This window comes from Cinclus cinclus, chromosome 28, assembly GCF_963662255.1.
Source record: "Cinclus cinclus chromosome 28, bCinCin1.1, whole genome shotgun sequence".
Lineage (NCBI taxonomy): Eukaryota > Metazoa > Chordata > Aves > Passeriformes > Cinclidae > Cinclus > Cinclus cinclus.
Window position 1 is genome coordinate 1,150,584 of NC_085073.1, and position 20,587 is coordinate 1,171,170.

Below are 20,587 nucleotides of genomic sequence, written 5' to 3' on the forward strand. Positions count from 1 at the left end.
TTTTGTTTGTCTTCTGCGATAGATGAGGAAAAAACACCTGGTTTTCTGGGTTTCTCTCTATGTTTACAGTTCATAGCAGTAGAGCTGAATTGTTCTTCAGCTTCAAGAGTTTCTTCCACCAAATTCCTTTCAGTCCATCAAAATGCTTGTAATGTGCTCGGAGTGTTTGTGGGGTGTCTAGCTAGTGATGTGGCCAGACTCTTGCAAATGCAACTTCCAATTTATTTTTTTTTTCGATTTGCAGTGTTCACTGACATCTAGATCATTACTGAAGCTTCCCTGTCTGTGCTGACAGTCAGATGGTGCTTCTCTCAGACCAGACTTGCTTTGAAAACTGTGTTTAGTGGACGAGTAGATTACTGCATAATTTTATATTCACTACTATTACCTCTGTCTCTGTTTCAGGCTGGTGACAGTGGAGAGATTTAAGGATGCTGGCACAGTCTGGCAAGGAGGGATCCCAAACACTGTCATTCTGTTGTTTGCTTGGAATAGGTTGGTTTGTTGGGACAGGAGATAATAGACTTCCCTAGAGACATAGGATCACAGTCTACTGCTTTAAGAGCAGATTCCCCCTTACTTCTTTTGTCCTAAAGCCTGGGTTTGTGAGTATGGAAAGCCCTGAAGGCTTTTCGTGAAGGCACTCAAGATACTCCAGGGAAGCCACAGGGTATGGTTGGAGGTGGTAACATAGGCCTACTTTGTGTCCAAAGGAGTCTGAGGCTTACCCTGCTTTTAGTTCCTTTCTGGGGCTGTCTACTTGCACAATTTCAGTTTATGAAGCAGCTGACCAACCTGTATCAAGAGCCTTGAATGGGACACAAGAATTTGGGACAGGGCCTGTGGTCTAGGAAAAAACAGGGTTTTTCTGTCAGTGTAATGGACTTCAGAGGAAGCGCTTCTGCTTATGTCTTTCTGTATCTTGTTCAAATACTGGCAGATAACACTACCCCAGGGTTCCATGTGAGTGCAAATTCAGCTCCCAGGGTTTGGATTCTGGGGCGCATATTTTGTTTAGTTTAGATTTTTGTTTTCTCTTGCTGTGTTACCAATGTTGTAACATTTTCTGGGGGATTTTTAGTGTTTGAGACAGTCATATGTGATTTTGCCTAGTAAGTCAACAAGAAGCATCCCAAGGCTTTTTCTAGAGTAGTTTGTATTGGATTGGATCAAAGGTCTACTTAGCCAGTTAATCAATGTCTGTTAAAAGCCATTTGTCTAGAGAAGGGAAGAATGTAACATGCAAAGCAGCAGTTCTCTGGAATACTCTTCCAGTCTTCAGCAATTCCCTTCAGCTAAGGGACTTCCTAATGTCCAGCTGGATTTGGTAAAATAGCCATCATGGGTTTACATTTCATAGTGTGACCAGTGTTCTGAGTCTGTGGAGTTGTACTTAGACATAGCAAGGGGATTCTGAGCTTACCTATGTATTATATAAACATGTTCAATCTGCCTGCCCAGTTTCACTTGTTCATTTATCTCTTTATTTTTGTATTTTCCTTCATATCCCCTAAGATTTTTCTCTTTAATGATCTCTTTTTCCAAGTCGAAGCATCTTGCTGCTTAGTTGCTTCTACTCCTGAGGCTTCTTTGTGCTTTCAATCAACATTTTATCCTCTCTGTCATTTTTCCTGCTTTAGTGTATCCTCTTGGGAAGGAGAGCTGCAGAATTGGAACTTCAGCCAGTGTTCACGATGCTATTGTACCATAACGGTGTTCAGTGTCTTGTTTTGTATTTTATTTATTAATAATTTCTTAAACACAGTTGCATTTTGAGCGCTTCTGAACTGCTGATGTGTGAAGAAGTCTAAGCTCTGGATAGTATTTTACATCAGATTCAGATGTCTCCCAAGACCCCAGTGAATGCCCCCTCAAGCCCAAATGAAGTACTGCGTTCTTTTTTGGTGACCTAACATCAGAATAATGTGAAGCTGCTGGAGTGAGTCCAAAGGAGGCCACATTTTCTGGTGTTCTGAGGGCTGAAGCCCCTCTGCTCTGGAGCCAGGCTGGGAGAGCTGAGGGTGGTCACCTGGAGAAGAGAAGACTTCAAGGAGAGCTCAGAACCCCTTGCAGGGCCTAAAGGGGCTCCAGGAGAGAGAGAAGGACTTAATACATGGCAGTAGTGGTAGGACAATGGTGAATGGCTTCATACTGACATAGGGCAGCATTAGATGGTATATTGAAATTCTTCCATGTGAGGGTGGTGAGGCACTGAATCATAGAACCATGGAATAATCTGAGCTGGAATAGGCCCACAAAAACCATGAAGTCAACTCCTTGCACAGAAACCCCAAAATCCCACCCTATGGCTGAGAGTCTTGTCCAAACTCTCCTTGCGCTTTGGCAGCCTTGGGGCTGTGATCATTCCCTGGGGAGCTTGTTCAAAGCCCCAGCACCCTCTGGGGGAAGAACATAATATCCAACCAACTGGAACAGGTTGCTCTGGGAGAAGCTGTGGCTGCCCCATCTGTGTGGAAGTGTTCAAGGCCAGGCTGAATGGGGCTTGGAGCCAACCTGGTCTAATGGAAGGTGTCCCTGCCCATAGGAGGGGTGAAATAAGATGAGATTTAAGGTCCCTTCCAACCCATCCCATTCTGTGATACATGTATGTACTATTTGTACCTTGAATGCAACTCGTGAATGTAAATTTTTTTCTTTTGAACCAGATTCATAAAACAGTTGGGTAGTTTCACTTTATAAAAAGTTAAATATCTTTAGGATATTTGAATGCCATTTATATGATGTAAGGAACAGCTTAACTTTTAGTTTAAAGATGTTTGTATCAGGAGTAGGGACATATTTTTAAATCTAGAATTAAAATATTGTTTTAAAAATAGCCATTCTCATACCATTCCGTAGCATGTATGGTTCTGTCCTATATGCTGTGTAATGGCTTCCAGTGTTCATGTTTTCATTTTCAGCTGTTTGACAAAACTTTTGACTACTGGAGGGAGGGGATAAGTGGACAAGGTATGGAGGGGAACAGTTAATTTACTGGTGAGGTGCACAACACTTCTGCTTGGGTAGAGCACCGCTTCCCACAAGACTATTGAAGCAGATTTGGTGAAGTGAATAAGATCTATGCATTGATAGCAGAGGTGACTGATGGCATGGTTAAGGAAAGTCTCCTGTCCTGGTGTTCATCAAGTGGCTGTTCATATCTTTACCAATGTCACTTTTCCCCTGGTTAAGCCAGGTCTGAAGGTCAGTATCTGTCAGGTGCCATCATTCTGCTTGCTTTAGCAGTCTTCTGCTGGAGCTGCATGCTCTCAGCTCTGAGAGGGGTGAATGTCATGCTGTGGCTTCCTCTGCCTGCTACCTACCCCTACGTGTAGGAACAGGACAACAGGACGTGGCTTCAGTCTAAAAGACAGTAGGTTTAGATTTGATATTAGGAACAAATTCTTCCCTGTGAGGCTGGTGATTGCCTGGCATGGGTTGCCCAGAGCAGTTGTGGCTGCCCCATCCCTGAAAGTGTCCAAGGCCAGGTTGGATGCAGCTTGGAACATGATGGGGTTGGAACAAGATTGGCTTTATGGTCCCTTCCAACACAAACAATGCTGTGATTCTGGGGCGTCGTGGTTTAGCATAGCTTGGTTTTTAGTTAAAGAGAAAAATCCATCAGTTATAGAAGTGATTCTCTGTGAGGACTGCTGACAGCTTCCTCTAGATCCAACAGAATCAATCAGCTGCTAGTTTTGAATATTGACATGCTGTCAAACCACTTAAGAAAGCTAAACACATCTCTGTGAATCACATTTCAGAGCAAACAAACCCTGAACAGCTTTCTCTTGCTTTGAAAAAGTAACTGGGTATTAGTCAGGCCGGCCCTGCTCTGGTGCATGGACCGCAGGCCTGGCGGGGCTGGGCTGGACCGGGCCAGGCCCTGCCTCTGCTGCAGCACTGTCTGGGCTGGGTTCCTGGCCCCAGCACGGCCAGGTGGACCCAGGGCTGGTCTGAAATTCTGCCAGGCAGGGGCAGGGGAAGCCATCCTCATGGCATGCTGCTGTGGAGTCCTAGCCTGGCTGCTGAGATCTTACCCCCTACCAGCACAGCCAGGAAAAATCCTCTGGCTGCTGCCTTGTAAAGATAACATGACCATCTGTAAGCTTGTGTGAGATATTAACTCTTTAGTGCACAGATGAGATCTGCTAACATCAGTCCTCTCTCAAATGAGAGAAAGAGTAAATGTACCTAGAGAGAGCAATAGAAGACATGAAGGTCAGTAAAGAAGGAGTCAAAATCACGGATGGGAGGAGAATGAGGAGATGCCTTAGTCGTGGGCTGAAATTCTTCTGTAGGCCATGGTGATGGACTGTGGTACACTGAAATATCCTTGTAAATCATTGAACAGCATAGCGGGATGGAGCATTCAAATTGTAGACATGAGCAAAGGCATCCACGCTGAAGCAAGCAGATGTTGAAGTAGTCGTGGTTCCATGAGAAGTTTGAACAAAGAGAGATGAGAGTGATGAAGACTCTTTGCCCCCAGTGAAGAGGAAGAAGACTTCTGTTCCCAGAGATAGATGAAAAGAACTTACGGTTTTATGGTAGACCCACTACATGTGTTCGCTGAAACATATCCCTTGAGCAAATGTGGCTCTTTCTGGGGAAAAAAGAGCTCTTGAGAGTTACTCTAACTTGGTGGTCCTTGAAGCATTGACACAATTCACCAGGTAGATTGACTGCTTGTAGGTACTTATTACCTGCAAAAGCAATTGTCCCTTTGTAAAACCTCTGTCACATTTTTGCATGAAGGCAATAAACCAGGCTGAAAGTATAAGTGAAAATAAAAATTAAAATGTTACTTATCACTGTCAAGAATTCTCTGTGGTTCTTTGTCAAGCTGTATGTCGAACACTTCTATTCATTCCCATCCTTGGAAGCAGTTGCTTGCTGCCTGACTTCTGCAGGTAGGGAGAAGGAGGAGGCTGTGTGCGTACATACTGCTGTTCATGCTCAGAGTGAAGTGATATTTGCCCTTTGAGTCCTGCACTGGCGGAACGCTCCCTGGGTCTGCTTGGTTGTGACACAGGCACAGTGGCATGTTTTACAACACATATATAACACAACACTTGTGACCTTCTGATTACTGCTAAATAATTGTCTTTTAAGTAGAAGCCAGGTTTTGTCTGTGCCTCCGGCAAGCTGGTGAGTTTGAAGACACTGCACATATGTTGCAGAACAGAATTCACAGTGACAGATTGGACCAATGATAAGAAAAGTTGGTTACAATTAAGTGAAAACAAATTCCAAGATCTGCACCATAAGATGCAGAGAGAAAACACAAGCTGAATACATCACAAAATAAAGATGTCAACTTAGAAAAAGATGCACATCATGCTGAACCATGTGAAGAAATATTGTATGTAGGGCACACCAATACCCCATAATGGAGGATTTTGGTAAAATAATTCTGGCCAATGCAGGCAAATCAGAAATTCAAGAAGACAGTACAAGATTGGGAGAGTGGGAACCAAGATTCAGGATTTGGGCTGGGCAGTAAAGTTTGTATAATCTAGAACAGTGGTTTTCAGCTTTTTTTTTTCCTCCTTGCAAACATAATAGTTGTTTTCCATGTTTGGAGTTGCAGGTTGAATACAAAGCTTTTGAAAGCCTATATATATAGTAGGAATTCTTTTCAAAGTTAATTCAGTGGACCCTTAAAAACAGCTCATGGATCACAGGTGCAAACTATAGATCTATAGATTAGAAGCTTGAGAAAAGGAAAGGAGAAAAATTGTCTGCGATGGCTTAAGAGAATTTCAAAATTGTTCCCTCTGTTCTATGTGTCAGGCTAGAACAGTGAGCTTAAGCTGCAACAAGGAAGCATTACAGCACTTAACAGTTTTTTAATAACATAATGATACATTTTGAGAAAAGCTACAGAAAGTCAGCAATGAAAGGGCTAATAAATTACTTGGTGGGCAGAAGGAAGATTATCTTGATCATATCTGCAAGTTGGATATAACAGCTCAAATAATTATATTTAAGCACTCAGACATGCTTTGCCCATAATGAATACTGCTGAAGAAATACTGGTTTATTCCTGAAAGGTGACCACATTTCAATAGTGGATTATTTTGTTTTACTATTTTTTTTTGGTGGGAATAGATCATGAGGAATAGGCCTGACCACATCAGATATAAAACGCTGAGGATGCTCAGGCCTCTTTGGCCATTGCATGTGATTTGCTTCATGGGCTGTACTCCAGAGTCAAAGATATCAGCTGTGTAACTGCCAGATGAAAAAGTACTGTTTACACCTTGTGCATATTACCTTCTCTTAGTTGCCAGAGTTACCTTCTTGTTTTTCCCTTGTCTGTCCATAACATGTGTTTTAGCATGCCATGCACTTACAGAACATGGTACCAGCTGCGCATTTTAGGGGTGTTCCTGGTCAATGATCAGGAGCATTTGCAGGTTACTATGGAAGCCGTGTAGTGGTGAGCTGGGCTTGATAAAAGGTGTCTGGTAACAAAATACCTGTAGCTGTAACCAGGATATGCTCAGGATGGGTGTGCATCCATGTATAATGTGTTGTTTTTTTTTCCAGCTACAAAAAGAAAGATGCAGATTTGTCTGTGGCTCAGGGTCGCATCAAGGATCTGGAAGTTCTGTTCCATAGAAGTGAAGCAGAACTCAGTACTGTCCTGAATGAGAAACGCAGTCTGGAAGCAGAGGTGGCTGATTTGCGTGCCCAGCTTGCTAAGGTATGAAAGGGAATGCTCTCTTGCTTCAGCACAGGAAAGGCTGTGTAGCATAAATTCCTTTTTTTCTTTGCATTTAGTTTAAAGTCTGAACATCAATGATCCACCTTGCTTCCTGATGAACCTTTGGCTGATCCTCTTGGATACAAAACTAAATTATAAGAAATCTATGAAAAACAACCAAAGCAACACAGTGTTTTAGACATTTTGTTCGTCAGAAATTTTTATTTTAAAATTTCTGATGTTTCTATATTCATGGGATGTTGGGTTATTCAGTGTTGTCCTTTGTAAAGTCCTGCATAATTTTATACTTGTGCTGGAGTACCCAGTAGGACCATGCTAGCAAGAAAAAGAAAGTGCAACGTATTGTGTTCAAGGAATTAATAATCCTCAGCTCTTGCATCAAAATGTATTGAACTAATCCTACATTTTAAATAGCTGGTATGCAGGCATATAAGCTTGGTTTAGATATCAATTAACACACACACACACACACACACACACACACACACACACACACACACATGCGAGTGCGTTTTTTTTTTTTTTGGTTAGGCTTTTGTTTATTTATTGTGTTTCTTTCTGGTGATGGTGTGGGTTGGTTTTCTTTAAATCAGTGGCTTGACATTTGTTATTGTGAGTAACTGGTCCAAAGTGGTCTTCTCCATCAGATGAAGACCATAAAAGGTTTATGGATGGAAGATAGGAATCCAGACAAAATTATCTTTAAAATTCTTTACTAGGCTGAAGATGGTCATGCTGTGGCAAAGAAACAGTTGGAGAAGGAGACACTCATGCGTGTGGACCTGGAAAATCGGTGCCAGAGTTTGCAAGAGGATCTGGACTTCAGGAAGAATGTATTTGAGGAGGTATTATCAATCTAGTAATCTTGCCACTGTCCAAAGTAAATGTAGCCTTTAATTAAATTGACTATGAGCAGCTACTAACTAGTCCATGTAGAGAAAATCAGTATTATTTTTCCTATAAATGGGTTGAGTAAAAAAAATAGGTGGAGGTTTTACATTTTTTTACATGATAAATCAATGGTGGAGTCAGTATGAGAGCCAGGTGATAAAGAGGATTGTTCCATGGGCAGGTAAAACTCATGGAGCTAGCTGACTGCTGTGGGAAAGGGAAAATTTTGTTCCCTCTCTCTGGACCCGGTTGCATGGCTCTGCTCTTTACTTACACAAAATCTGGTGGACCTTATTGTAACCTATTTTTATTGACTAGAACAGTACACAGCTGCCTTGCTTATTGCAGAGGTAGTTTTCTGCCTGTGAAGTGAATGGTTCTAGTGAAGGCCAAATTTTTTGTAATAGTGGGAATTGCAAAAGGGAAGCATGACTTTCTCTCTGTATTTATGTCTGTTTATTCCGTCTCTGGTGGTTCTGCAAGTTTATTCAATGAGTGGCCACTGAGCAGTCACCACATGTTTCTGCTGTTCATCTCACCTACTCTAGGTGTGATGCTTAGCTCACCGTTCACCTAAACAGTTCAACCAGATTAGCGAGAAAGGTACTAAAGTTTTTTTGGTTGAGTTTAATTTTTGACTGCTTAGTGGCTGAATTGTTTTACTACAGAATCCAAATGAGTGCTCATACTGGTTTAAGGGATGGGACAGGGTTGTGTGGCTAAGGACAGGGGACGGGGACTAGAGCAGGGCAAAGAAACCAACCAGGGAGATCACCCTGAGATGTACTGACCATTGTCTCACTTCCATGCCCTAGAGCAGTTGGATTGGTACACTGACTGCAGTGACAGATCCTTGTTTGGTTGTAGGACTTTAAAATTACTTTTCTTCTTGGAGAGAATGTGTTGCTACTGACTGAAGGTGAAGCTAAATGAGACAGCAGAAGCTAATCCTGAAGCTTGCTGTGCTCAAGGATGGGTGTTGTGTAGCCATTCCTGAAGCTCTTTGATTCTTCTGTGCACCAAGTCAACACACGAAGCAATAAAAAAATCGATTTCCTTTATTTTAGTGAATTGATTTGGTTCACTGAAGGGTCCAAATCTCCATTAGAATTGAGACATAGTGACTGGGAGTGTGGCAAGTGAGGCCTGCTTATTCTAGTGGTGTTGAGCTGCTGGATCAGCTCAGCCCTTCACCTGATCTTTTGTAGTCCCCCACAACATTCCTTCAGCTTCTGAGCTGCCATTACCTACAGTTACTGAGAGACTGCTGCTTGCTAGTTTTCTTGGTGTAAAAATTAACCACAGAAAGAAAAACTTCTTCCATATCACTTCAGAGCACATTGCTGCTAGTAAAAGGACGTGTTTCTTGGGATCTGCTTTTAAATGTGGAGCATTTGTGCAAAACAGCTAGCAAAGTTGCTTTGAACATGTGTTACCCTGCTATGACTCCAGTCTAGCAAAACTGAGCCTTGCCTTCCCTTGTTATTGTTCCTCATGGCCCTGCTGCCAACTTCAGGCCTCCTCCCAGTACTCAGAACCACTCCTTGGTTGTTTGTCCTGCCCCGAAGGAAGAAATTGTTTTTCTCATACCACACATTCAGGCCTGGCAAGGTCTCTGCATGAATAAGTGCCTGAGTAAGCCTTACCTTACTAGTTTGCAACCAGTGTTCTTGAGCACAGAAAACTCCTACATTTCTAAAAATGAAAATTTTTTAGTACAAATTCTGATCATAAAAAATCGTATCTTCAGGGTTGCTTGAGTTGCTGCTTTATTAATACTCTAATCAAAATCTGATAAGAAGGGGTGATCAAGTATCTAGAATATAGATGAGATCCATGTGCTTAAGAGTGAAATTTGAAGATGCAGTTTTTCTCTATAGTTATTTTTTAAATATATATAATGTTCACAAAAGGTATTCATTTAAATCTGATTCCTTGTAGGCCGCTATTGCAATGTTAGGATGTATATTAAGAAGGACAGGGTTTGTACTGCAGCATATGGTATCTCTATGCTATGAAAAAATGCATGTTTTTTTTCTCACTTCCCCCCATTTTGACGTTTGTAGCATAAAACAGCTCCTTACTTAGACAGTATATAGCTATTTTTGAAGCTGGTTTTAAGTTGGATCAATTTTAAGAATTACATCCTGACAAAAACAATAATTTGAATCTGTTAGTTCATGCAGCAGTTCTCAGGCTTTAATGCCTGTAGTACTGTAGCTCCGTTGTACTAAATATTTAGTACTGCTGAAGTTCATTGTTGTCTGAATGTAACTGCTTGTACTGTTTACCTTAGTGTGGGAATTTGTCCCTCTTCTTTTGTGTGTGTGTAGGAAATAAGGGAAACAAGAAAACGACATGAACATCGTTTGATTGAGGTGGACACAAGCCGCCAACAGGAGTATGAATCCAAAATGACTCAGGCTCTGGAGGATCTGCGAAATCAACATGATGAACAAGTCAAATTGTATAAAATGGAGCTGGAGCAGACCTATCAGGCTAAGGTAACAACTGCTGTCCACAGCACTGTCAGACTGCAAGCCCAGTTTGTGAGATAAAACCCACTTCTATCAGCTCTACTACTCTTATGAGACAAGTAACTGTAATTTGAGGAAGTTTTGTCCCAATGTGCAAATGGCTTCCCTAGGATTTGAGTGCAGATGCAGTTCCAGGGAGGTTATATCCAGTGGTAATAGCAAGCAATAGCTTTAGCCAAGAGTAGTCAATGAGAAAACATGTGGAGCTGTTGTTTGTCTCTGCAGAAGACAGAGTGGGAACAGTGAATGTCATGCAGTAGATTATAAGGCAATGTCTTCTGCTATAAGGGTTCTTTTTTTACTTCTGTAGATCTAGTTTTTCTTCACAAATGGAGGGGGTAGGGAAGACTTGCAAAATGTGCAATATGTTGTGCATAAGAAGCTGGATAGGGAGACTGGAGAACTTCAAAGTGTGTGTGTTTCAGTATGGGCTTTTGCTTGGATGCAGTGAGCTTGGAAATGAATATATAGACAGACTGGAAGGGGCTTCTTATCTAAGGGTACCTTGTCACTTTGCTCTTACTGTGGTCTTTGCAGTATTCCTAATCACACCAATGCACTTTTAAATATGTTTAAGCCTGGCCACATTTCAGATATCTACATTGGTTCTGGACTAGAAAATTACTAGATGCAGCTGTGATTTCTTTGGTGACAGGGAAACTTCAGGCAAGGTATCAGACCTTTCTTGACCAACTTTGGTGATGAAAACCATGGTATATAATTTGGGAATCATAGAATTGTAGAGTGGTTTGGGATGGAAGGGACCTTAGAAAGCCATCTAGTCCAGTCCCCTGCCTTGAGCAGGAACATCTTTAAACTAGACCAGGTTGCTCAAGAGTCCCACCCTGGCAATTCTGGTTGTTGAAAATACTTGTCAATAGCTACACCACTTATTCTCTTGCGCTGGAAGAGTGATGGTCCTGCTAACATTGCTCTCCCCAATCCTTCACTGAGATTCCCTTTGAACTCTGGGTTGATGATTTGGTTTGAGAAACATTGATCTGCAAATATTTAACTATTACTTACGGCAGCAACACTATAGATAATAGATACAAAACCCCAAAATTAAAATGTAATTCCTCAACACAGTTGGCAGTGTTAGAATTATTCACAGAACTCTGGAACATGTAATACCTTTTTACAGGGAGCTACTTGTCACAGTCTGAAGGAGATCCAGGATAGAAGATGCTTAGTAGGAAGAAAAAATTGTAAAATAGGCTGCAATATACAGACTTAGAAAATGAAAAAGTGGCAAGCTTTGAACAGGGGAATGAACAAATAAATCTATTTTTTCCCTGCGTAAATGTGGGTATTATGGATGAAGTTGGAATATGGAAGGAAAGGGGTTTAGCTGTGAATTTCATTCTGTGATTTCTGAACAAAGATGTGTCCCTATTAGAGAGCAAAAGCAGGAGAGCAATATGGTATCAAAGCAAATCATTAGGTTTAGCTACTGAGCAGGATGAGATGGTCTTGGGTAAAAGCTCACTTCTTGCACAGGACAAATGTGAAGCAGCTGGAGAAAGTCCAGAGGAGACCACAAAAGTGATCCGAGGACTGGAGCACCTCATATGGAGAGAGCTGAGAGAGCTAGGGTGTACAGACAGGACAAGAGACCTCTCCAGGGAGACCTTACTGGGAGTTTTGAATACTTAAAAAGGGCTTCTAACAAAGATCATCATGATCTGTGATAATAAGCAATAAAATTTCTAAGTATGAGTATTTGGCACTATGCCAGCATGACTGTGAATTAGTGGATGGTTGTTAAACTTCAAATATTTTTTAATTTTAAATTTTACAAGAAGTAATGGAGTGTGTAGTTGAAGTTCCTTCAAAATCTGTGGCCTAAAGAAGGCTGTGTGTGTGCTGCTCAGAACCTAGTGAACAGCAGAGGTAATGAAGATTTATTTTATAAACCTTTGTGCTGTGTGGCTAAAGAACATTTGCCTGTATGTTGTATATTGTTCTTAGAATTTGATTAGTTTAGTTTTTGAGTGATTTCCATGGTATGGTAAAATTGTTGAGGTCCAGCTCTAAGACATGCAAAGGATGCTTTTTCTAGTTCTCTGCTTTCATGAAATTTACCATGTAAGAGTTCTGGTTTTGCTCTCTCTGTTTTGGTTAAAATTAACCACTAGAAATTAAACTTGTTCACTATCTTTAGCAAAAAAATTTTTTAAAAATTCAAAAAAATAAAAACTAATTGTATATTGGGAACTATTAGGGAAAGATAAGAAAACCCATTGTTTTGCCTGTGGGACAGGATGTCAACTGGAGTGCCATGGGTAGTTTTATTGCTCCTTGCAAAGGTACTACAGAGTAATATGGAGCAGACTGACAGAGAATTTAGAGTGGGAAATAAGTCACGCGTGAGAAGATTTTAAATAAAACTTCACATGGAAAAGAGGTGTATTGAGAGAAGTGAAAGATACAGTGGATATCTGTAAAAGGATAAATAGCATGGGGGAAGGTGAATGAGGAGTGATTGTTTATTACTTTTTCAGTAAGAGCAGGGACAGTGAATGTCCAGTGAGGATGTCCAGATTGAGAAGAAACAAAAAGTATTGTTCTTTAATGTAGAGCTATGCTCATTGCCCTAAAAATTAAAGAAGCAGAGACAAATTCCTGACTGAGAAATCCACTGAGAGATAGTAAGCAGCAAAATATTGTCTCTGACTGAAGAAGTGCCTGAGTTACAAATAGCCAGCAGAGACATAATACCCATGGAGTATTTTATTGAGTTAGTCTCTGGGCATGCAGGGAGCTTTTGGACCAGGACATGAATTAGGTAGGCAGCCTTTGCTGTCACCCAGTGTGATTTGCCTTAGGACAAACAAGCAGAGCATGTGGTCAGTTTTTTGGAAACGAAGGTTGCTTGTATAATGGAAGAGCTAATAGAGTATTTTTAGTAGCTTAAGCAAATCCTATAAGAACAGATCTAAAATAGATTTTCCTTTGGTCCTTAATGTTATGCAGTTCTAATCCTAAACTTACCAGACCATTTAAATTTTTTTAGAATTAGTTATTTTTTTGCCAAAAGGATATTGCAGGATTTCTAACTCAGTACAAGTGAGTTGTATAAAACTTTCTTTCCAGCTGGAGAATGCCAAATTGTCCTCTGACCAAAATGACAAAGCTGCTGGTGCAGCTCGAGAGGAGCTGAAGGAGGCTCGCATGAGGATAGAAGCTCTCAGCTACCAGCTTTCTGGTCTTCAGAAACAGGTAAAGGAACTAAATTGGCTGTCATCTCAAACACACAGCTGTTTTGTGTGAATATATTAGCAGTTCTGACCCTTCGTATTTTCTGAATTTTACACAGACAAATCTTAGTTATGTTAATTTGGGAGGGAGAAGTGGTTTAACTTTTTGAGTGGACCTGCATGGATGCCAGGTGGGCTTTTTCTTGTGCTATGTGCTTAGGCCAGTGCAGCAGAAGATCGTATTCGGGAACTAGAGGAAATGATGGCTGGTGAGCGGGAGAAGTTTAGGAAGATGCTGGATGCAAAGGAGAGGGAAATGACAGACATGAGGGACCAGATGCAGCTTCAGCTTACAGAGTACCAAGAACTGCTTGATGTTAAATTAGCACTGGACATGGAGATCAGTGCTTACCGAAAACTCCTGGAAGGAGAAGAGGAAAGGTATGTTAAGATTCCACTTTCTTTTCTAAGGACTCACAAATGTTATTTTCATTTCTTGTGCTTATTTTTTTCCCACTTTAGCAGGAATGCCCAGATTTCCTTTCAGTGAAGTTATATTGGCTTCATACCACAACGTTGTTGCATGGAACACTTGAATGGAACACTTGTTCTCAACTGAACACTGTCCTTACTTTGAGTTTTTGTAATGGTCTTGGAGTACAGTGAAATACATTATTCTGTGCTTGGTCTTCATATCATCTTTTTACTTAGTGCTTGTACTTCTGTGGTTTTAGATCATGGGGTCCAAGAATAGTCTGTTTACTAGCAGCTGTGCTTCAGGGAGGGGGTTAAGGGATCTGTGTTGCTCTCAGTAGCACTGCTTTCCATGTCACATGGTCATACTGCCAGAACATTCCTCAGGGATGGGTAGCCCCCTTCTCCTCATGTATGCAGTCCTCTTGACATACAGAGTGAGGATGCTGTCAGCCTCGGAGCACATTATAGTCTGGTTACTTGAGGATATTGTAGCTTTGTCAATGGTTCTCTGGGCGAGTTAATTAAAATGCTTTCTTGGTTGTGTTAAGGTTGAAGCTCTCTCCAAGTCCCTCCTCCCGTGTCACGGTCTCTCGAGCTACCTCCAGCAGCAGCAGCAGCACTTCACTCATTCGCTCTTCCCGAGGCAAGAGAAAACGTATCGAAGCAGAGGAGCTTTCCGGCAGTGGAACGAGTGGGATCGGCACAGGAAGTATCAGTGGCAGCAGCAGCAGCAGCAGCTTTCAAATGTCCCAGCAAGCTTCAGCTACAGGAAGTATCAGCATAGAAGAGATAGACCTGGAGGGCAAATATGTCCAGCTTAAGAACAACTCAGAGAAGGTGAGCATCAGCAGAACTCATAGAAAACAGGGAGCTAATTGAGGTGATACGCAGCCCTGTACAGCATGAATAGGTATGGCCATGTGGAGAACAGGAGCAGCATCTCAAGGTTCAGCATCCTGGAGGAATTAATGGGGGCTTTGAAAAGTTGAACATAATGGTGGGCTAAGATGCTGCAGGAAGAAAATACAATTTGTGTCCCAAATGTGTAAATGTGTGCTGGGACACTCTCACAAAAACAGCCTGCTGTCTAGCAGAATTTTGTTGTGTGAAATATGCATCTTTTAAAATTTTGCTGAATGACCTCACGGGATTTACACTTTAGACTCTGACTACATATAGGCAAACACTTTCAAAGTAGAATGCAAATGTCTTAACAACCATATAAATAAATTTATATTCCCATTATTTTAATAACAAATACCTAGACTGTGATGACTGTTAGTTCTGTTTTGTTGACTCTGGATAACTTTCTGACTCTCTCCATTAGGATCAGTCTTTGGGTAACTGGAGACTGAAAAGACAAATTGGAGATGGAGATGAAATTGCTTACAAGTTTACTCCTAAGTATGTCCTCAGAGCTGGGCAGACTGTTACAGTAAGTTGTATTTACAGTATGTCAACAACATATTCTTCTGTTGATGCCGTGGCAATTGGAGATCGTGAAGTCTGGTACAGCCTGGTTTGGAGTATAACTTTTGGGTTCATGGATCTCCCTAGAGAAGCAGGATTTCAGTTACAAAAATACAAAACAATAAATTAATTTCTATATTTGTACTTAAGTATTTAGACCATTTTTTGGGCACAGAGAAAGTTGAAGAAAAAGGTGTTTTGGGGAATTAGTCAAGGACTGTTGTTTCCAAACACCTTTGGCCAGGTTTAGAATCCTAATCCTGCTTCAACCTCTTAAAGAATTGGGAACAGTTCAGAGCATTCATCCAGAGTAGTAGACTGTAGTTAAGACTGGACATTCTCAGCATTAACTGTAGTAGAACAGCTGATTTTCAGTAATTTTGCATTTTATTTTCAGTCTTCAATAGATGTTCTTTTAGGAAGAAATAAATGTATCTTTTAATCACTTGCAGCTGTTTCTACTTAAGTATAAACTGTTCAGATACGTATAAAAGATTAAGTTGATACACTACCTGCTGCTTTTTGCCTTGGCTCCATACAGTATGGTTATTGAGACAGTGGTAGGAGAAATTTGTTCAGAAAATAATTCATGTCTGCAATATTAGATTTTTTTAATACCTTACTACAAGTAATAGTGTAGTTAAAAGTAGGGTAAAACTGTCATTTGAATTCACAAAAGAAACCTAGTCTGTAGAGAGAAGTAGGAGAATTAGGGGGATATGTATATTTAAAAGAAAAAATTGGATAAACAGCTAATTACAGCTTGCTGTTCTCTCTAGATCTGGGGTGCAGATGCAGGCATATCTCACAGCCCCCCTTCTGTTCTCGTGTGGAAGAACCAAGGCAGCTGGGGCACTGGTGGAAATATCCGCACATACCTCGTCAACTCTGAAGGAGAGGTAGGCTGTGTCCATGGGCTGGGGCCCATCTCCCAGACTCTTCATTTGAGGATGGGGGTGACATGACACAGTGACAAAATCCTGATTGTAAGATGTCTGCTGTTGTCTTCTAATATGACAGTTTATAACACTGAAATAATTAGGTTTGTGTGCATATCTCTGACATTTTTGGGATATTTTTGAAAACTCTGATAGTCATGATTATGCCTGTAGGCACTTCTTTCTTGTTTTAGAAGAATACCCTTCTAGTAGAGAATTTGTTTGGAATTTGATTATGTACTTTCAGAAGAGACAAAGAAAAGAAGCATTTCTGGCAATTCACAGTTCTTTTATATTTCCTATGATGTTCTGAGGTGCAGTGTAAATATTAATATAGGAAGATAGTTGTCCTTTCCATGTTAGAAGCATATCATAAGTTCTCATTTGGCAGAGGTTCCTGAGCATTCTGTATTATCCTACATCTGCCTGCAGTTAATGTTTTTAAAACCATCCCTGTAGATGACTTGCAAGGGAGAATCGTGCCTTGGCTGTTCCACATAACCATGCCATTATCCCCAGTCTGATAGAAGTAAGAAAAGGAAACAGACTACAGTTGTATCATTTTTGTGTTGCCTTTCTTGCTGGCAGTTTTCTGGAAGAACTTTGTGGGCAGGATGAGGTAGGAGGTGGGGGAGGTTGTAACTTGTACAAATAGAAAGCTAACACACTCAATATTCTAACCATGTGGTCATACTAGTACCTGAAAAAATTTCAAATCCATGTTTGTTTCCACTATGGTTTCCTTTAGTATCCCTGCTTAGGAGTGTATGTTATGCACCTGACTTCCATGGTGCAAGTAGGCAGAAGAATTTCTCACTATTTAGAAGTGTTAAAAATAATTTTGCCATAAAGGAAGCTTCCTGGGGTTTTAGAAATTGTGTTTAGTGCCTGGCTTGTAAGACTATGCTGAAAATCAACATATGAACTGACACTGAATATTTATTAGAAATTGGAAATTCTTTATGTTGTGTAATCACACTGAGAAAGTGTAGTTTCTCACATTACACTGTATCTCAAGACAGTTCCTACCTGTGTCTGCTGTGACCTTTCGTAAAATTGACTGCCGATTACCTGAAACATGTCTGCTTCCTTCTCTTAAATCCCAGGGTAATGAAAGAAAATTCAAGCGACTGAATTACATTACCATGCCTTTTAGTCTACAGAAATAGGAATGATGATGTGGTTTGCAGGGTATTGCCAGTATTTGCTTGCATAGCTAGTGTTAAATCTAGGCCAAGTTGCTTTAAAGTCTCCAAAATTTAATAGGGATATTATATTGATGGTATAGCAAAAACTAAACAGACTTCTGGCCATCTCCTTATCTGTCATTTTGTGTAGGAAGTTGCAGTGAGAAGCATTACTAAATCAGTAGTCATGCGAGAGAATGAAGAGGAAGAAGACGAAACAGAATATGGAGAGGAAGACCTTTTCAACCAACAGGTAATCAGATGCAGACCAGATGTTTAACTTGTGTCTCATTAGTTCCATCAATCAGGCATAAGATTTAGGGGGGGGATACTCCAACTTTTGTCAGCTCTGAGTTTCCTGGTGCTTTCTTCCTATCCTTCAGTGATTGCTTGCAGCATTGCAGTGCACCGAAAGAGACAATGTGAGCAGTGCTGCTAGAAATTACTGCTGGGATCCATCCTGATACAGCTCAGGAAGTGGCTGATGCCAGCTCAAGGTTTCTATGCTTCAAATCATGCTTTTGCAGCATTAGCAGGCAGTGTTCCTCCCAGTATCTGCTGCTCTGTGCAACTGAGCTGGAGCATTCTTGCTGGAAGCAGAATATTACCAGATAACCACTGAAAACCAGGAATGGGCATGCTTCTCTTGATGAAAGCATCAGATTATTGGTTTATTTTCTGATACAGTATACCTTATACACCTGAAACAAACTTGTTTTTCCTTAATAATACCACCTGTATGTTTTGATAACCTTTAGTTTAATTATGTTAAATAAGTGACCAGCAATGGACAGAGCAAAAAAAGCAGAAAGATACATAGGTGATACCAGAAAATAATTTAAATTTTAAACTAGATTTGTTCTTCTGATCAATGACTATTAGCTCTTTTTCACAAATAATGCATTCTGTGCAGGTTTGCAGGTGAGTTCTCAAAGCGTTTTAGTCCCAAAGATTGAACAGTGCATTTGTAGTATAAAACAACTGATTTTTGTTACCCAAAAAAGCAGCTATACAGCAGAGATCTCTCTCAAATGGAATCAGCATTTGAAATAAAGGAACTTGCTGGTCGTGAGCTACTGGCCTCGCAATTTTCATCTGTAATCTGTATTGCTTTTGGAAATACCGACACTAACCAGTAAACCTGTCGCAGTGTACTGGTTCGAAAAGCAAAACCAGTGAGACTTCAAGTCAGTAATACAGTTTTTAATAAGGAAAAGAAAAAGGAAAAACAAAATACGTGCAATAATAAAAAACAAAGCCACTGACAGAGTCAGAATACAGTCTGATACCTGTCAGTCAGGGTGTTGGTGCAGTCCGATTAGATGGTGGCTACAGTCCTCCTGGATTACAGATGTGGTTCAGTTGAAGCAGTGGTATTGTAGAAGGTGCAGTTTTTCCTCCAAAGGGTCCAGCGATGATGTGGAAAAAGCCTGGTTCTTCCTCTGGAATCCAGTGGAAAAAGGCTGCTTTTGGCGTTCTAAACCTCAGTTTTTATCTATGTAGGAAAGGCTTGGCTCCTCCTCCTGGCTGGAGCATCTCCCAATGGGATGATGTAATCTTAATCAGTTACACAGTAGGACTCAGTGGCCCATTAACAGAAGATACTTCCCACAGAGATAAGGATGATCACCCTTCTCAGATGGTAATAGAATATGTATCTTGTATTGTAAACCAGGACAGCAGGAAAGCACAGCCAGAAGAGCAGTGTGTCAGTCCTGGCAGCAGACGGAGACATATGGTCTACTTCTTTTTATGTAGTGATGTTCCCTTAAAGTAACTAAACTACTAAAAAAGTGGTTTGGCAATTGAGATGATAACCAGAGTCTAGGCTTGCAGTCTGAATAGCTGGTAAGAACTGAATTCAACTTGTGTGTCTTATTTTAGGGTGATCCCAGAACAACCTCTCGAGGATGCTCAGTGATGTGAAAAAAGAAGAAAAACTATTATTTGCGCTTTTCCCCCTTCATTTATTTCCTTTTATTTTTGCTGTTTTTTCCTTCCAGAGCCACTGAAAACTATTTTTATATGCATCACCTGATTTCTTTGAAGTTTACTCCTTGGTACATTTTTATAAAAAAAAACAAAAAAAAACTTTATGAACAAAACTGCCAGGATTTCTAATAGATTTCTTTATTTTTCCCTCTTCATTGAAACACTATATTGGAATACAATATTTTTCCCCATGCATAATATAAAGTCTTATGTAGAAACCTAAAGCAGAAAAGAGATTTTTAGCTAAAATGAGATGAGACTCCTTGAGTGTACGGTAAATCTATAATTACATATATAACCAGTATAACACCCCCAGAAAAAAGGTTTAATGAAGCGTGTTCATCTACAGGGCCTTGGGGGAGATTCACAGAGTGTCTCCTCTATAGTTGTAGAAATGCTAGTATTTTGCTGGGTATCCTCAGCAATTTCCAGCTTAGGAAAATTAGACAGATTCATTCAAAGTTCTGCTCCACAATTGCAACAACACAGGAAAGCTTTATTTTAGTCATTTTTGACTCAGGACCTTGCCATTGGGTCTTTCTCCGAGGTTTGACAGCCTAATGGTAAAACACCTGGGTCTGTCACACCTGAGCTCCATGTCATTCTTTCAAAAGATCGAGAGTGGTAGTTTCTTTTCCTGAATATACACACCATCCTAAGTTAGAAGTGTCAAACTCAGAGTTCAAACTGTCTGATTTTTAGGGGATTTTGCCATGGTCACAAGTTAAATCAAGGACACAATTTGTGATATTCAGTATTTATGATTTAATTATTTTGACATACTAAGTTTTAAAAATATTTTGTTAGGATTTTAGAAGTAAAACGTATTTATACTTTTGACAGTGATAAATATTGGGGATTTTAAAGGTTATCCCATGTAAATGTTGACCTTTTTAATCAGAGCTAGATATAGCTTGTTCATACTTTGGTTCAAAGGGGCATTGTCAGGTATGAAGGAGCACTATTTGCATAATATAGCAGAAATAGTTGAGTGACTTTTAAACAGTTGAAAGGAACTTCCTCTGTTAAGGACATAAGTGACACAGCTAAAGACATAAGTGACACAGAGTTCAAGTGCTCAAGGCAAAGTCTTAACTAGGAGTGAAGGGAGAACAATGTTTTTTATAAAAAATGCATTGTATGGGTTGCAGATGGTTTTTAT

The 20,587-nt window shown here is 40.4% G+C and overlaps 1 protein-coding gene across 1 annotated transcript in view; it reads left to right on the forward strand.

Moving 5' to 3' along the window:
* The window catches only part of LMNB2 (lamin B2), a 31,187-nt gene extending 11,240 nt beyond the window's left edge, over nucleotides 1-19,947 (forward strand). Inside the window, exons 3-12 of the mRNA XM_062509868.1 lie at nucleotides 6,556-6,712; nucleotides 7,453-7,578; nucleotides 9,958-10,128; nucleotides 13,258-13,383; nucleotides 13,582-13,802; nucleotides 14,387-14,675; nucleotides 15,166-15,273; nucleotides 16,088-16,207; nucleotides 17,585-17,686; nucleotides 19,318-19,947. Of these exons, the coding sequence (XP_062365852.1) occupies nucleotides 6,556-6,712; nucleotides 7,453-7,578; nucleotides 9,958-10,128; nucleotides 13,258-13,383; nucleotides 13,582-13,802; nucleotides 14,387-14,675; nucleotides 15,166-15,273; nucleotides 16,088-16,207; nucleotides 17,585-17,686; nucleotides 19,318-19,359 (1,462 nt within the window). The 3' untranslated portion in view covers nucleotides 19,360-19,947. The remainder of the gene's footprint in view (nucleotides 1-6,555; nucleotides 6,713-7,452; nucleotides 7,579-9,957; nucleotides 10,129-13,257; nucleotides 13,384-13,581; nucleotides 13,803-14,386; nucleotides 14,676-15,165; nucleotides 15,274-16,087; nucleotides 16,208-17,584; nucleotides 17,687-19,317) is intronic.
* Nucleotides 19,948-20,587: the final 640 nt, after the last annotated feature.